This window comes from Arachis stenosperma, chromosome 2 (assembly GCF_014773155.1).
Source record: "Arachis stenosperma cultivar V10309 chromosome 2, arast.V10309.gnm1.PFL2, whole genome shotgun sequence".
Taxonomy (NCBI): Eukaryota; Viridiplantae; Streptophyta; class Magnoliopsida; order Fabales; family Fabaceae; genus Arachis; species Arachis stenosperma.
The window spans coordinates 24,129,100-24,144,006 of record NC_080378.1 but is presented as its reverse complement, the minus strand read 5'-3'; the positions used below and the strand labels follow the sequence as shown (position 1 = coordinate 24,144,006).

Sequence of the window (14,907 nt, the reverse complement as noted above, 5' to 3'; positions counted from 1 at the left end):
GCTTTCATATTTATAAAATGATTTGGCATTGGATTTGGATTGTGGGATTTATCAGGAATGATCTTTGAGGATCAAAAATGATTTGGTTGGGACCCTTGAAGGGTGGCAAAGTCCGAATTTTGGAGGAAATGTGGCAGAAATTTTTATAAAACTTTGAGGCTTTGCTTAAAGCATTAATAAAAAAAGAACCTGATTTAAAACTCATTCTATTTGGCTTTCAATTTATCAGGAAAAGAGTTATGTTTTAAGTTTATTCTATTGAGAAAATTTTCTTGTTTAAGTAATAACTTGAGTCCAGTTTATTAAGGAAAGAAATTTTTATTAAACGTTAAAGTTTGGCTGCGTAGAAACTATTGTTTTGAAGTATGATAAGTGAAGGAATATATGGTGATGCGGAGGTGTGAATAATAATAATGTGATGCGGAGGTATGAGTATATAATTGGTGATGTGGAGGAATAATGAAAAGTCATGAATGGAATAAATAACTAAAGTATATTATGATTCATGAAAATGAAATGTGAATGGGCCTTGTGCCAAATTGCTAATGCGAAAGGGCCCGCCTAACGGATAGCCTGAGCTTGCTAATGCGGAAATATTTGCTTAATTGATAGCACCGTTCCTTACTGTGATACAAATTAAAATATTATATAATGATGCCTAATTGACACGGGTAATCGTGATGCTAAGGTGTCTAATTGACACTCACTCCGAGTAATGTCGGGTTGCGAGTAGATAACCGACGCATGAGCTCATGGCCTGCTTAGGACAGACATGAATCATATTGATTGCGCATTTGCATTTGATCTTGTTTTGCTTGTTATATTTTCTCTGTGATTGTGCTGCTTGACTTATTGGTTTTATTGCAATTTGTTTGTGTGTTGATCTGTTTCTTGTGCTATTAGTTGGTGTATTGAGGTGACTGAGAAATGGGATTTGTTTTTAGTTCGAAAAGTTAAAGAAGGTAATTAAGTATATGAAGTAAGAGTAAAAAATATTTTCAAAGGTTTAAAAAAATAGTTTTATTAAGTAAATTTAACTATTTGCATGTTAATCATTACTTTTATTGGCATTCCCATTCCCTACTGAGAACGTGTGGTTTGTTCTCACCCCAAAATCTTCCACCCTTTAAGTGACACAGGTTCGAAGACTCAGTTTGAAGCTGCGGGCGAGTATTAGTCGTATTTGAGTTAAGTTATGTGTTGAGTTACTTTCATAGAATTCCCTCGCCGTTGTCGTTTAAGATTTTATTTTATACAGAGGGATAGGAATTGTATTTGAGTCTTATTTGAATTCGTTTGTATAATATTTATCATTATTAATAATTATGTGATTATTATTACTTGGTGTCCTTTGATGAATGAGCTTGATTAATAAAAAAAAGTTTCCGGCATGTTCCAAAAATTGAAACGCGAAATTGGTGTGGTAATTTACAACCCACAAACTAATCGGCAAGTGCACCGCGTCGTACCAAGTAATACCTCAGGTGAGTGAGGGTCGATCCCACGAGAATTGATGGATTAAGTAACAATGGTTAAGTGATTTACTTAGTTAGGCAAGCAGAAAAGAGTGTTGGATGTTCAAAGAGCATTAAACATTAATCAAGAATATCAGAATGCAAGCAGTAAAGAAGTTGTGAAATATATATGGGAAAATAGTTAAGGTTTTAGAGACATCTATTTTCTAGATTAATTTAATCATGTAAGAATTTAATTCATGGCAAACTATATGTGACTAGACCCTAATTCCTTAGACCTTTTTAGTCTCCTCTAAAATTCATTAACTGCCAATTCCTTGGTCAATTTATTCCAATTAGAGGCTGCATGATCAAATTCCAGTTTGTATGCCACAAAAATTATAATTATCCAAAAATAAGGGGATTATATGTCACATATCCCGTTAAATCCAAATAATTAAAATTTCTGATAAATTATTTTCAAGTTGTTGTTCAAGTAAAGAACTTTTCCAAGTTATACAAGAACTCAATTAGAACATGGGTCATACTTCCGTTCCACCCAAATTCATAAAATAAAGAGCGAAAATAATTCTTGAATTATAAATCAAAACATGAATTAAAAGACAAAAAACAATAAAATCAATCCATACAAATAGACAGAGCTCCTAACCTTAACAATGGAGGTTTAGTTGCTCATGACTCAGAGAAGAAAATAAGGATTCTGGTAAAACTGTAGAGTACGGACTGTTAATTGGTATAGAATCCTAATATCTTTTATATCTAATCTTAATTAATTTTAAAATCTAATATCTAAACCAATATCTTTTCGTATAATATTTAAATTTAAATCAGAATTAATTATGGTAATCAGCAAGTCTTCAAGTGATGGATGGGAACCACTTGCCTCGTAGGACCCACGCCTAACTTGGGAAGTAACAGGAAGTGTTCTCTTGAGTCCTCCATTCTGCAGCCTTTGATCTGTGCTTTCTGGGCCGAAAATTGGGTCAAAAATAGCCCAGAAATCACCCCCAGCATTTTCTGCACGTGGCGCATATCATGCGTACGCGTCAGTCACGCGTACGCGTCAATGGTCATCTTCGCGTGTCATGCGTACGCGTCAAGTACGCGCATGCGTCGCTGTGCTTTTCTTCAAATTACGTGTACGCGTTATCCACGCGCACGCGTCACCATGGAAAGCTCCAAATCACGCGTACACGTCAGGTACGCGCACGCGTCGCTCCTCGCTGATCATCTTCTTTAATTCTTGAGCTCCTTCCATTTGTGCAAGCTTCCTCTCCATCAGATCCAGCCAAATGCTACCTAAAATACACAAAATTGCACAAGACTCAAAGTAGCATCCATAGTGGCTAAAAGAAAATTAATTATTGATTAAACTTAACAATTTAAATGCAAATTCACTAGGAAAAGATAAGAAAGATGCTCACGCATCGCAACACCAAACTTGAATCGTTGCTTGTCCTCAAGCGACCAAAATAATACAGGCTTAGGATGTGAATTTGCATGAGAATGAGAGTTTATTAAGCTCATGTCTCTTCTTAAAATGGGGTTTAGTCATTGTAATTTTGAAAAATTTTGGCATCTCACTCTCCTTTGAATCAGAGGAATGTCAGTGTCATTCGGAATTAGAATCCGGATCATATTATGAATTCTCTGATCTTCAAACTTCAGTTTAATCCTTGAACACAACATAATTTTCTTTAATTTATTTTTCTTTGGTGCTTTGCACCTTGAGCCTAGCCGTGACTTTAAATGTTTTGACTCAAGGGTTACTTGACATAGAAACACCACAAGCACTTAACTGGGGAACTTCCTTTAAGTTCTGATTTTTCTTTTAGTTACTCCCAGACAGTGGTGCTCAAAGCCTTTGGCATACTCTGTTAAACGCACTTGGTCTCGACTCTAAGTGTTCTGTCTCAAGGATTAGTTGACACAATCACACCACAAGCATATGACTAGGGAAACAACTCTTTGAGCTTTTAATCATGTCTAACCTCCCTAGTCATTGATGCTCAGAGCCTTGGACCTTGCTTTTATTGTTTCTTTTTCTTTTGCTGTTTCTTTTGCTTCAAGGATTAAATTTTTGTTTGTTTCAGAGAAATCATAATAATTCTCTAAATTCTTATTCCTTATACATCAACATCCTTTGATTCAAATTCAAATATGCACTATTCATGTCATGCATTCAAAATAACAAATAATACCACCACATTTCAAACTCAATTTCTCATGCAATACATCACTTCTTTTTTGAATTCAAGCTTTAGTGAGCAATACATAAGACAAATTTTTTTAACTAAAAGTACTAAAGATTATGTAAGCAATCAAAGCAACAGAAAACAGAAGACAACACAATAAGAATGGAAGAGAAATAGAATGAAAGGAACTCAACCACCTCAGTTATGCTGGTGGTCATCTCATTCCTTCATGAAGAACATTCTTCTCCCTTTGGTGCTAGACATAAAAGCCATAAGCGAAGCGTCAACACCAAACTTAAAGGTTTGCTTGTCTTCAAGCAAAGAAGAACTGCAAACAGAGAGAGACATAAAAGCAATTAATATGATGAAAGAAGAAGAAAAAGATAAAAGAACAAGAGAGAATTAGGATTTGGGAGGTGGATGATTTGAAATCAGGCGCTGAGGTGGTTCAATTGGGCGTCGCATGCGACACGTACGCGTGAGGTACGCGTAGGCGTGGATCACACGAATTTCAAGCGACGTGTACGTGTCAAGGACGCGTATGCGTGGACGGCCAGGATGGGAAAACGACGCGAATGCATCAGGGACGTGTTCGCGTGGTAGGGCTTGTGCGCCCAGCATAGTTCCAGCCCCACACCAGCATAACTTTCTGGTCGAAACACCTTTTACGCCGATTTCACTCATCCACACGTGCGCGTGCTTGACGCGTGCGACGCGTTACGCGTCATGGACGCGTACGCGTGAGCCAATTTGTGCACAAGGTACACTTCCTGCTCCCCTCCTGCGCAACTTTCTGCCAAATACCCATTTACGCTAATTTTCAAGGTCACGCGTACGCGTCTGGGACGTGCATGCGTGGATGGCTAAAGGCGTAAACGATCCGCACGCGTGAGGTACGTGTACGCGTGATCTTGTTTGTGCGTAAGGCATAGTTCCAGCGCCACTCCTGCTCATCTCTCGGGTAAATTTCTTCTTCGTCTCTCTTCTTTTTTTTTAATTATATTTTTCGAAGTGTTTAGTTCCTGTTCTTAAATAGCTGCATGATCAGATAGAACTAAATAAAAATCAAATAAATAAGAAAACTACCACTACGAAAATAACTAAGGATACAAAATTATCGGGTTGCCTCCCGACAAGCGCTTCTTTAACGTCACTAGCTTGATGGTTAGTTATGCTAATTCAGCAGATGAGCAGACCTCTGGTGATCAATCTCACCTCCAAGATAGTGCTTCAACCTCTGGCCATTCACTGTAATTTCCTATTAGAATTCTCTTCCTGTATTTTCACATGACTATATGGTGAAGCTCTGGTAACCACAAACGGTCCTGACCACCGGGATTTCAGCTTCCCGGGAAAGAATTTGAGCCTTGAATTATACAGCAGCACTCTCTGTCCTGGCTCAAATACTCTGATGGCAATCTTCTTGTCATGTAATAACTTGGTCTTCTCCTTATAGAGCTTGGCATTCTCATAAGCTGAATATCTGAATTCATCAAGCTCATTTAACTGGAGCATTCGCTTAATTCCTGCAGCTTCTGAATCAAGATTCAGATATCTGATTGCCCAATAAGCTTTATGTTCCAGCTAAACTGACAAGTGACAAGCCTTCCCATAGACCAACTGATAAGGGGACATGCCAATGGGAGTCTTGTACGCTGTCCGGTATACCCAGATAGCATCATCAAGCTTCCGAGACCAATCCTTTCTTGAAACATTGACGGTCTTCTCTATAATCCTCTTAAGTTTCCTGTTGGAAACTTCAACCTGTCCACTTGTCTGAGGGTGATAGGGGGTTGCCACCTTATGACGGACTCCATATCTCTGCAGAAGAGAGTCCAGCTGTCTGTTGCAGAAGTGGCTTCCTCCATCACTAATGAGTGTCCTTGGGACACCAAACCGGCTAAAGATATATCTCTGAAGAAAGCTCATTACCACTTTGGCATCATTGGTGGGTAGAGCCATAGCTTCCACCTACTTGGACACATAATCAACTGCCACCAGAATATAGTTGTTTGAATGTGAGGGTAGAAAGGGTCCCATGAAGTCATTACCCCACACATTAAACAACTCAACCTCAAGAATCCCCTGCTGTGGCATTTCATGGTTGGCAGGGAGATTCATGGCTTTTTCACATCTATCACAGTGCTTTACAAACACTCTTGAATCCCTGAAGAGAGTCGACCAGTAAAACCCGCTCTAAAGGACCTTTGTAGCTGTCCTTTCACCACCAAAGTGGCCTCCATAATCTGAACCATGACAGTGCCAGAGAATCTGCTGTTTTCCTCATCTAGGACACATCTCCGGATGATACCATCTGAACACCTCTTAAAAAGATATGGTTCCTCCCAAATGTAATACTTTGCATCCGTCAATAGCTTCTTTACTTGTTGCCTGCTGTACTCCTTTGGAATGGAATTCATGGCTTTATAATTTGCAATGTCTGCAAACCATGGAGCCTGTTGAATAAGAAACAACTACTCGTCCGGAAATGTCTCAGTCATAGCTGTGGGTGGTTGTACTCCTGCTTCAGGCTCAATTCTGGAGAGATGGTCAGCTACCTGATTTTTTTACCCTTTCTTGTCTTTTATCTCAATATCAAACTCTTGAAGGAGCAATACCTATCTGATTAATCTTGGTTTAGAATCTTGTTTGGTTAGAAGGTACTTCAAAGCAGCATGATCAGTATAAATAATAACCTTCAAACCAAGTAGATAGGACCTAAACTTATCAACAGCATACACAACAGCTAATAATTCCTTTTCTGTAGTTGCGTAATTCTTTTGTGCATCGTTTAACATATGACTGGCATAGTAAATGACATGTACAAGATTACCATGCCTCTGTCCTAAAACAGCTCCTATAGCAAAATCACTAGCATCACACATCAATTCAAATGGTAAATCCCAATCAGGGGAAGCTATAACGGGAGCAGAGGTAAGGTTTGCTTTCAGAGTTTCAAAAGCATGCAGACAATCAGAATCAAAGACAAAAGGAACATCAACAACCAACAGGTTGCTCAATGGTTTAGCAATTTTAGAAAAGTCCTTTATAAATCTCCTATAAAATCCTGCATGACCCAATAAACTCCTGATTGCCTTAACATTTGCTGGTGGTGGTAATTTTTCAATTATCTCCACCTTTGCTCTGTCAACCTCAATCCCCTTACTTGAAATCCGGTGTCCAAGAACAATACCTTCTGTGACCATGGTGCGCGAAATTGTGAACAATACTTTTTTACAACTCAAATAATCCCCGGTAATGGCTCCAAGAACTTGGTGGCTCAATACCATGGCATTACACAACTTCGCACAACTAACCAGCAAGTGCACTGGGTCGTCCAAGTAATAAACCTTACGTGAGTAAGGGTCGATCCCACGGAGATTGTTAGTATTGAAGCAAGCTATGGTCATCTTGTAAATCTTAGTCAGGAAAACTCAGATGTATATGGTGATGAACGAAAATAACATAAAAGATAAGGATAGAGATACTTATGTATATCATTGGTGTAAGAGCTTCAGACAAGTGTATGAAGATGCCTTCCCTTCCGTCTCTCTGCTTTCCTAATGCTTTTATCCAATCCTTTCTTACTCCTTTCCATGGCAAGCTCGTGTAAGGTTTCACTGTTGTCAGCAGCTACCTCCCATCCGCGCAGTGAAAGCTAATGCACACACTCTGTCACAGTGCTGCCAATCACCGGTTTGGTTCCCTCCCCTACCGGAATAGAATAACTCTTTTGCGACTGTCACTAACGCCCAGTAGGTTACAGGTTTGAAGCACGTCACAGTCATTCAATCATTGAATCCTACTCAGAATACCACAGACAAGGTTAGACCTTCCGAATTCTCTTGAATGCTGCCATCAGTTCTTGCCTATACCACGAAGACTCTGATCTCACGGAATGGTTGGCTCGTTTGTCAGGCGAGCACTCGGTTGTCAGGCGATCAACCATGCATCGTGCAATCAGGAATCCAAGAGATATTCACTAAGCCTCAGATGCTTGTAGAACAAGAATGGTTGTCAGTCACATTGTTCATGGGTGAGAATAGTGATGGGCGTCAATCATCACCTTCATCATGTTGAAGAACAAGTGATATCTTGGATAAAGAACAAGCGGAATTGAATGGAAGAACAATAGTAATTGCATTAATACTCGAGGTACAGCAGAGCTCCACACCTTAATCTATGGTGTGTAGAAACTCCACCGTTGAAAATACATAAGCATAAGGTCTAGGCATGGCCGAATGGCCAGCCTCCCAATGATCTAAGATAGCATAAAACTCAAAGATAGCTACCAAGATGTCTCTAATACAATAGTAAAAGGTCCTACTTATAGAAAACTAGTACATAGATGAGTAAATGACATAAAAATCCACTTCCGGGCCCACTTGGTGTGTGCTTGGGCTGAGCAATGAAGCTTTTTTCGTGTAGAGACTCTCCTTGGAGTTAAACGCCAGCTTTAGTGCCAGTTTGGGCGTTTAACGCTGGAATTTCTTGAGGTGACTTTGAACGCCGGTTTGGGCCATCAAATCTTGGGCAAAGTATGGACTATTATATATTGCTGGAAAGCCCAGGATGTCTACTTTCCAACGCCGTTGAGAGCGCGCCAATTGGGCTTCTGTAGCTCTAGAAAATCCACTTCAAGTGCAGGGAGGTCAGAATCCAACAGCATCTGCAGTCCTTTTGAGTCTCTGGATCAGATTTTTGCTCGGGTCCCTCAATTTCAGCCAGAAAATACCTGAAATCATAGAAAAACACACAAACTCATAGTAAAGTCCAGAAAAGTGAAATTTAATTAAAAACTAATAAAAATATACTAAAAACTAACTAGATCATATCAAAAACATACTAAAAACAATGCCAAAAAGTATACAAATCATCCGCTCATCACAACACCAAACTTAAATTGTTGCTTGTCCCCAAGCAACTGAAAATCAAATAAGATAAAAGGAAGAGAATATGCAATGAATTCCAAAAACATCTGTGAAGATCAGTATTAATTAGATGAGCGGGGCTTTTAACTTTTTGCCTCTGAACAGTTTTGGCATCTCAATCTATCCTTTGAAATTCAGAATGGTTGGCTTCTTTAGGAACTTAGAATCCAGATAGTGTTAATGATTCTCCTAGTAAAGTATGATGATTCTTGAACATAGCTATTTATTGAGTCTTGGCTGTGGCCCAAAGCACTCTGTCTTTCCAGTATTACCACCGGATACATACATGCCACAGACACATAATTGGGTGAACCTTTTCAGATTGTGACTTAGCTTTGCTAAAGTCCCCAATTAGAGGTGTCCAGGGTTCTTAAGCACACTCTTATTTGCCTTGGATCACAACTCTTATTATTATTTTTTTTCGTTTTCTTTTTTTTTTTTTTTTCGGTTTTTTTTTTTTTTGAATAGCAATGCTTTTTCTTGCTTCAAGAATCATTTTATTGATTTTTCAGATCCTCAATAACATGTCTCCTTTTTCATCATTCTTTCAAGAGCCAACATTCATGAACCACAAATTCAAGATACATATGCACTGTTTAAGCATACATTCAGAGAACAAAAATATTGCCACCACATCAAAATAATTAAACTATTATAAAATTCAAAATTCATGCAATTCTTCCTTTTTCAATTAAGCACATTTTTATTCAAGAAAGGTGATGGATTCATAGGACATTCATAACTTTAAGGCATAGACACTAAGACACTAATGATCATAAGACACAAGCATGGATAACATAAAGCACTAAAATTCGAAAAAACAAAGGAATAAAGAACAAGGAAATCAAGGAATGGGTCCACCTCAGTGATGGCGGCTCTTCCTTGCTTTTGAAGGTCCTATGGAGTGCTTGAGCTCCTCAATGTCTCTTCCTTGCCTTTGTTGCTCCTCTCTCATGATTCTTTGTTCTTCTCTAATTTCATGGAGGAGAATGGAGTGTTCTTGGTGCTCCACCCTTAGTTGTCCCATATTGGAACTCAACTCTCCTAGGGAGGTGTTTAGTTGCCCCCAATAGTCTTGTGGAGGAAAATTCATCCCTTGAGGAATCTCAGGGATCTCATGATGAGTGGGATCTCTTGTGTACTCCATCCTTTTCTTAGTGATGGGCTTGTCCTCATCAATGGTGATGTCTCCCTCTATGTCAACTCCCACTGAATAACAGAGGTGACAAATGAGGTGAGGAAAGGCTAACCTTGCCAAGGTAGAGGTCTTGTCCGCCACCCTATAGAGTTCTTGGGCTATAACCTCATGAACCTCTATTTCTTCTCCAATCATGATGCTATGGATCATGATAGCCCGGTCTATGGTAACTTCGGACCGGTTGCTAGTGGGAATGATTGAGCGTTGTATGAACTCTAACCATCCTCTAGCCACGGGTTTGAGGTCATGCCTTCTCAATTGGACCGGCTTTCCTCTTGAATCTTGCTTCCATTGTGCGCCCTCTTCACATATGACTGTGAGGACTTGGTCCAACCTTTGATCAAAGTTGACCCTTCTAGTGTAAGGATGCTCATCTCCTTGCATCATAGGCAAGTTGAACGCCACCCTCACACTTTCCGGACTAAAATCCAAGTATTTCCCCCGAACCATAGTAAGATAACTCTTTGGATCCGGGTTCACACTTTGGTCATGGTTCTTGGTGATCCATGCATTGGCATAGAACTCTTGAACCATCAAGATTCCGACTTGTTGAATGGGGTTGGTAAGTACTTCCCAACCTCTTCTTCGGATCTCATGGCGGATCTCCGGATATTCACCCTTTTTAAGTGAAAAGGGGACTTCGGGGATCACCTTCTTCAAGGCCACAACTTCATAGAAGTGGACTTGATGCACCCTTGAGAGGAATCTATCCATCTCCCATGACTCGGAGGTGGAAGCCTTTGCCTTCCCTTTCCTCTTTCTAGAGGTTTCTCCGGCCTTGGATGCCATAAATAGTTATGGAAAAACAAAAAAGCAACGCTTTCACCACACCAAACTTAAAATGTTTGCTCGTCCTCGAGCAAAAGAAGAAAGAAGAGAGTAGAAGTAGAAGAAATGAGGAAGAGGGAGATGGTGGTGTTTAGGTAGTGGGAAAATGAAGGGGGAAAGAGGGGTTTATATAGGAAAGAGGGGGATGAGGGTTCGGCCATTTGAGGGTGGGTTTGGGAGGGAAAGTGGTTTGAATTTGAAGGGTGAGGTTGGTGGGGTTTTATGAAGGATGGATGTGAGTGGTGAAGAGAAAGATGGGATTTGATAGGTGAGGGGTTTTTTTGGGGAAGAGGTGTTGAGGTGATTGGTGAATGGGGAAGAAGAGAGAGAGTGATGGTAGGGTCCTGTGGGGTCCACAGATCCTGTAGTGTCAAGGAAAAGGCATCCTTGCACCAAATGGCATCAAAATCCACGTTTTGAGCCTTTTCTGGCGTTAAACGCCGGGCTGGTGCCCATTCCTGGCGTTTAACGCCAGGTTTTTGCCCTTTACTGGCGTTTAACGCCAGTCTGGTGCCCCTTTCTGGCGTTAAACGCCCAGAAGGGTGCCAAACTGGGCGTTAAACGCCCAACTGCTAGGCTGACTGGCGTTTGAACGCCAGCAGCATCTTCCTCCAGGGTGTGCTGTTTTTCTTCCTGTTTTTCATTTTGTTTTTGCTTTTTTCATTGTTTTTGTGACTTCTTATGATCATCAACCTACAAAAAAGATAAAATAACAAAAGAAAATAATTAATTATAAAACATTGGGTTGCCTCCCAACAAGCGCTTCTTTACTGTCATTAGCTTGACAGAGGACTCTCATGGAGCCTCAGAGATGCTCAGAACCGTGTTGGAACTTCCCAACACCAAACTTAGAGTTTGATTGTGGCCTCCCAACACCAAACTTAGAGTCTGACTGTGGGGGCTCTGTTTGGCTCTGTTTTGAGAGAAGCTCTTCATGCTTCTTCTCCATGATGACAGAGGGATATCCTTGGGCCTTAAACACCAAGGATTCTTCATTCACTTGAATGATCAACTCTCCTCTATCATCATCAATCACAGCCTTTGCTGTGGCTAGGAAGGGTCTGCCAAGGATGATTGATTCATCCATGCACTTCCCAGTCTCTAGGACTATGAAATCAGTAGGAATGTAATGGTCTTCAACCTTAACCAGAACATCCTCTACAAGTCCATAGGCTTGTTTTCTTGAGTTGTCTGCCATCTCTAGTGAGATTTTTACAGCTTGCACCTCAAAGATCCCTAATTTCTCCATTACAGAGAGGGGCATGAGGTTTACACTTGACCCCAAGTCACACAAGGCCTTCTTGAAGGTCATGGTGCCTATGGTACAAGGTATAGAAAACTTCCCAGGATCTTGCCTCTTTTGAGGCAATTGCTGCCTAGACAAGTTATCCAGTCCTTTGGTGAGCAAAGGGGGTTCATCCTCCCAAGTCTCATTTCCAAATAACCTGTCATTTAGCTTCATGATTGCTCCAAGGTATTTAGCAACTTGCTCTTCAGTGACATACTTATCCTCTTCAGAGGAAGAATACTCATCAGAGCTCATGAAAGGCAGTAGTAAGTCCAAGGGAATCTCTATGGTCTCAGTTTGAGCCTCAGATTCCCAAGGTTCCTCATTGGGGAACTCATTGGAGGCCAGTGGACGTCCAGTGAGGCCTTCCTCAGTGGCGTTCACTGCCTCTTCTTCCTCCCAGAATTCGGCCATATTTATGGCTTTGCACTCTCCTTTTGGATTTTCTTCAGTGTTACTTGGGAGAGTGCTTGGGGGAAGTTCAGTAATTTTCTTGCTCAGCTGACCCACTTGTCCTTCCAAATTCCTAATGGAGGATCTAGTTTCAGTCATGAAACTTTGAGTGGTTTTGATTAGATCAGAGACCATGGTTGCTAAGTCAGAGGTATTCTGCTTAGAGCTCTCTGTCTGTTGCTGAGAAGATGATGGAAAAGGTTTACCATTGTTAACCTGTTTCTTCCACCATTATTATTGAAACCTTGTTGAGGTATCTCTTGATTCTTCCATGAGAGATTTGGGTGATTTCTCCATGAAGAATTATAGGTGTTACCATAGGGTTCTCCCAGGTAATTTACTTCTTCCATTGAAGGGTTCTCAGGATCATAAGCTTCTTCCTCAGATGAAGCATCCTTAGTACTGTTTGGTGCATTTTGCATTCCAGACAGACTTTGAGAAATCAGATTGACTTGTTGAGTCAATATTTTATTCTGAGCCAAAATGGCATTCAGAGTGTCAATTTCAAGAACTCCTTTCTTCTGACTAGTCCCATTGTTCACAGGATTCCTTTCAGAAGTGTACATGAATTGGTTATTTGCAACCATTTCAATCAGTTCTTGAGCTTCAGTAGGCGTCTTCTTCAGATGAAGAGATCCTCCAGCAGAGCTATCCAAAGACATCTTGGATAGTTCAGAGAGACCATCATAGAAAATACCTATGATGCTCCATTCAGAAAGCATGTCAGAGGGACATTTTCTGATTAACTGTTTGTATCTTTCCCAAGCTTCATAGAGGGATTCTCCATCCTTCTGTCTGAAGGTTTGGACTTCCACTCTAAGCTTACTCCATCTTTGTGGTGGAAAGAACTTTGCCAAGAAGGCATTGACTAGCTTTTCCCAAGAGTCCAGGCTTTCTTTAGGTTGGGAGTCCAACCATATTCTAGCTCTGTCTCTCACAGCAAAAGGGAATAGCATCAGTCTATAGACCTCAGGGTTAACCCCATTAGTCTTGACTGTGTCACAGATTTGCAAGAACTCAGCTAAAAACTGATGAGGATCTTCCATTGGAAGTCCATGAAACTTGCAATTCTGTTGCATTAGAGAAACTAATTGAGGCTTAAGCTCAAAGTTGTTTGCTCCAATGGCAGGGATAGAGATGCTTCTCCCATAGAAATCAGGAGTAGGTGCAGTGAAGTCACCAAGCACCTTCCTTGCATTGTTGGCATTGTTGTTGTTTTCGGCTGCCATTTGTTCTTCTTCCTTGAAGAATTCGGTCAGGTGCTCTAAAGAGAGTTGTGCTTTGGCTTCTCTTAGCTTTCTCTTCAAGGTCCTTTCAGGTTCAGGATCAGCCTCAACAAGAATGCCTTTGTCTTTGCTCCTGCTCATAAGAAAGAGAAGGGAACAAGAAAATGTGGAATCCTCTATGTCACAGTATAGAGATTCCTTTAGGTGTTAGAGGAAAAGAAAAATAGAAGAAAGAAGAAGGGGAATTCGAACTTGATCAGATATAGTTCGAATTGTGCATTAAGAAGGAGTGATACTCCATAAATAGAAGGATGTGAAGAAGAAGGGGGGGATAATTTTAGAAAATTAATTATAAAATTTTGAAAACATTTTTGAAGAACACTAATTGATTTTCAAAAACAAAAGTGGGAAAGAAATCAAGTGATTTTCGAAAAAAAAGATTTTGAAATTAGACATCAAAAAGATTTGATTGAAAACTATTTTGAAAAAGATGTGGTTAAGAGGATATGATTGAAAAGTTATGGTCAAAGAGATGTGATTGAGAAGATATGATTTGAAAACAATTTTAAAAGATATAATTTGAAAACAATTTGAAAAAGATTTGATTTTTAAAAATTAATAACTTGCCTAACAAGAAAAGATATGATTCAAACATAAAACCTTTCTCAACAGAAAAGGCAACAATTTTGAGATGTTCAATCAAATCATTAATTGTTAGTAAGTATCTTTTAAAAAGGAAAGAAATTGATTTTGAAAACATTTGATTGAAAAGATTTGATTTGAAAAAGATTTGATTTTGAAAAACTAAAAAAAAATTGATTTGAAAACAAAATCTTCCCCCTAGCACCATCCTGGCGTTAAACGCCCAGAATGGTATACATTCTGGCGTTTAACACCCAAAATGCTACCTCTTTGGGCGTTAAACGCCCAACCAGGTGCCCTGGCTGGCGTTAAACGCCCAACCAGGTGCCCTGGCTGGCGTTTAAACGCCAGTCTGCCTTCTTCACTGGGCATTTTTGAATGCTCAGCTTTTTCTGTGTAATTCCTCTGCAGTATGTTCTGAATCTTCAATTCTTTGTATCATTGACTTGAAAGACACAAATTAAAATATTTTTGGATTTTTTTTTTTATAATCAAAATGCAACAAGAATCAATTAACAATGCATGCAAGACACCAAACTTAGCAGTTTGTGTGCCACTGACACTATATGAGACACACAAAATACTTCAAGTCAATAGAATTCAAAGATCAAAACAAAGAAATATATGCATGGATTCGAAAATTATAACAAAAACATGCATTTGACACCAAA

At 39.8% G+C, this 14,907-nt stretch overlaps 1 protein-coding gene and 1 non-coding gene across 2 annotated transcripts; one reads left to right on the top strand and one right to left on the bottom strand.

Annotated features, from left to right (window-relative positions):
* Nucleotides 1-4,915: 4,915 nt before the first annotated feature.
* LOC130962707 (uncharacterized) lies at nt 4,916-5,632 on the bottom strand. The gene is made up of 3 exons (XM_057888882.1): nt 5,603-5,632; nt 5,325-5,491; nt 4,916-5,225 (listed from the first exon to the last, which is right to left on the bottom strand). Exons 1-3 carry the CDS (start codon nt 5,630-5,632, stop codon nt 4,916-4,918), a joined length of 507 nt encoding a protein of 168 aa, XP_057744865.1.
* A 7,452-nt stretch (nt 5,633-13,084) lies between these two features.
* Nucleotides 13,085-13,192, top strand: LOC130963957 (small nucleolar RNA R71). Its single transcript, XR_009080072.1, has one exon. It is a non-coding gene; the product is annotated as a small nucleolar RNA R71 (small nucleolar RNA).
* Nucleotides 13,193-14,907: the final 1,715 nt, after the last annotated feature.

What these genes read in the sequence shown, in the direction of transcription:
- LOC130962707 (XM_057888882.1), bottom strand. Translation starts at nt 5,632, where the DNA reads ATGGCTCTACCCACCAATGATGCCAAAGTG. An exon ending in CCACCAATGATGCCAAAGTG is followed by an intron (nt 5,492 to 5,602) that starts GTAATGAGCTTT and finishes TCTCTTCTGCAG; the next exon opens with AGATATGGAGTCCGTCATAA. An exon ending in ATCTGGGTATACCGGACAGC is followed by an intron (nt 5,226 to 5,324) that starts GTACAAGACTCC and finishes TTGGGCAATCAG; the next exon opens with ATATCTGAATCTTGATTCAG.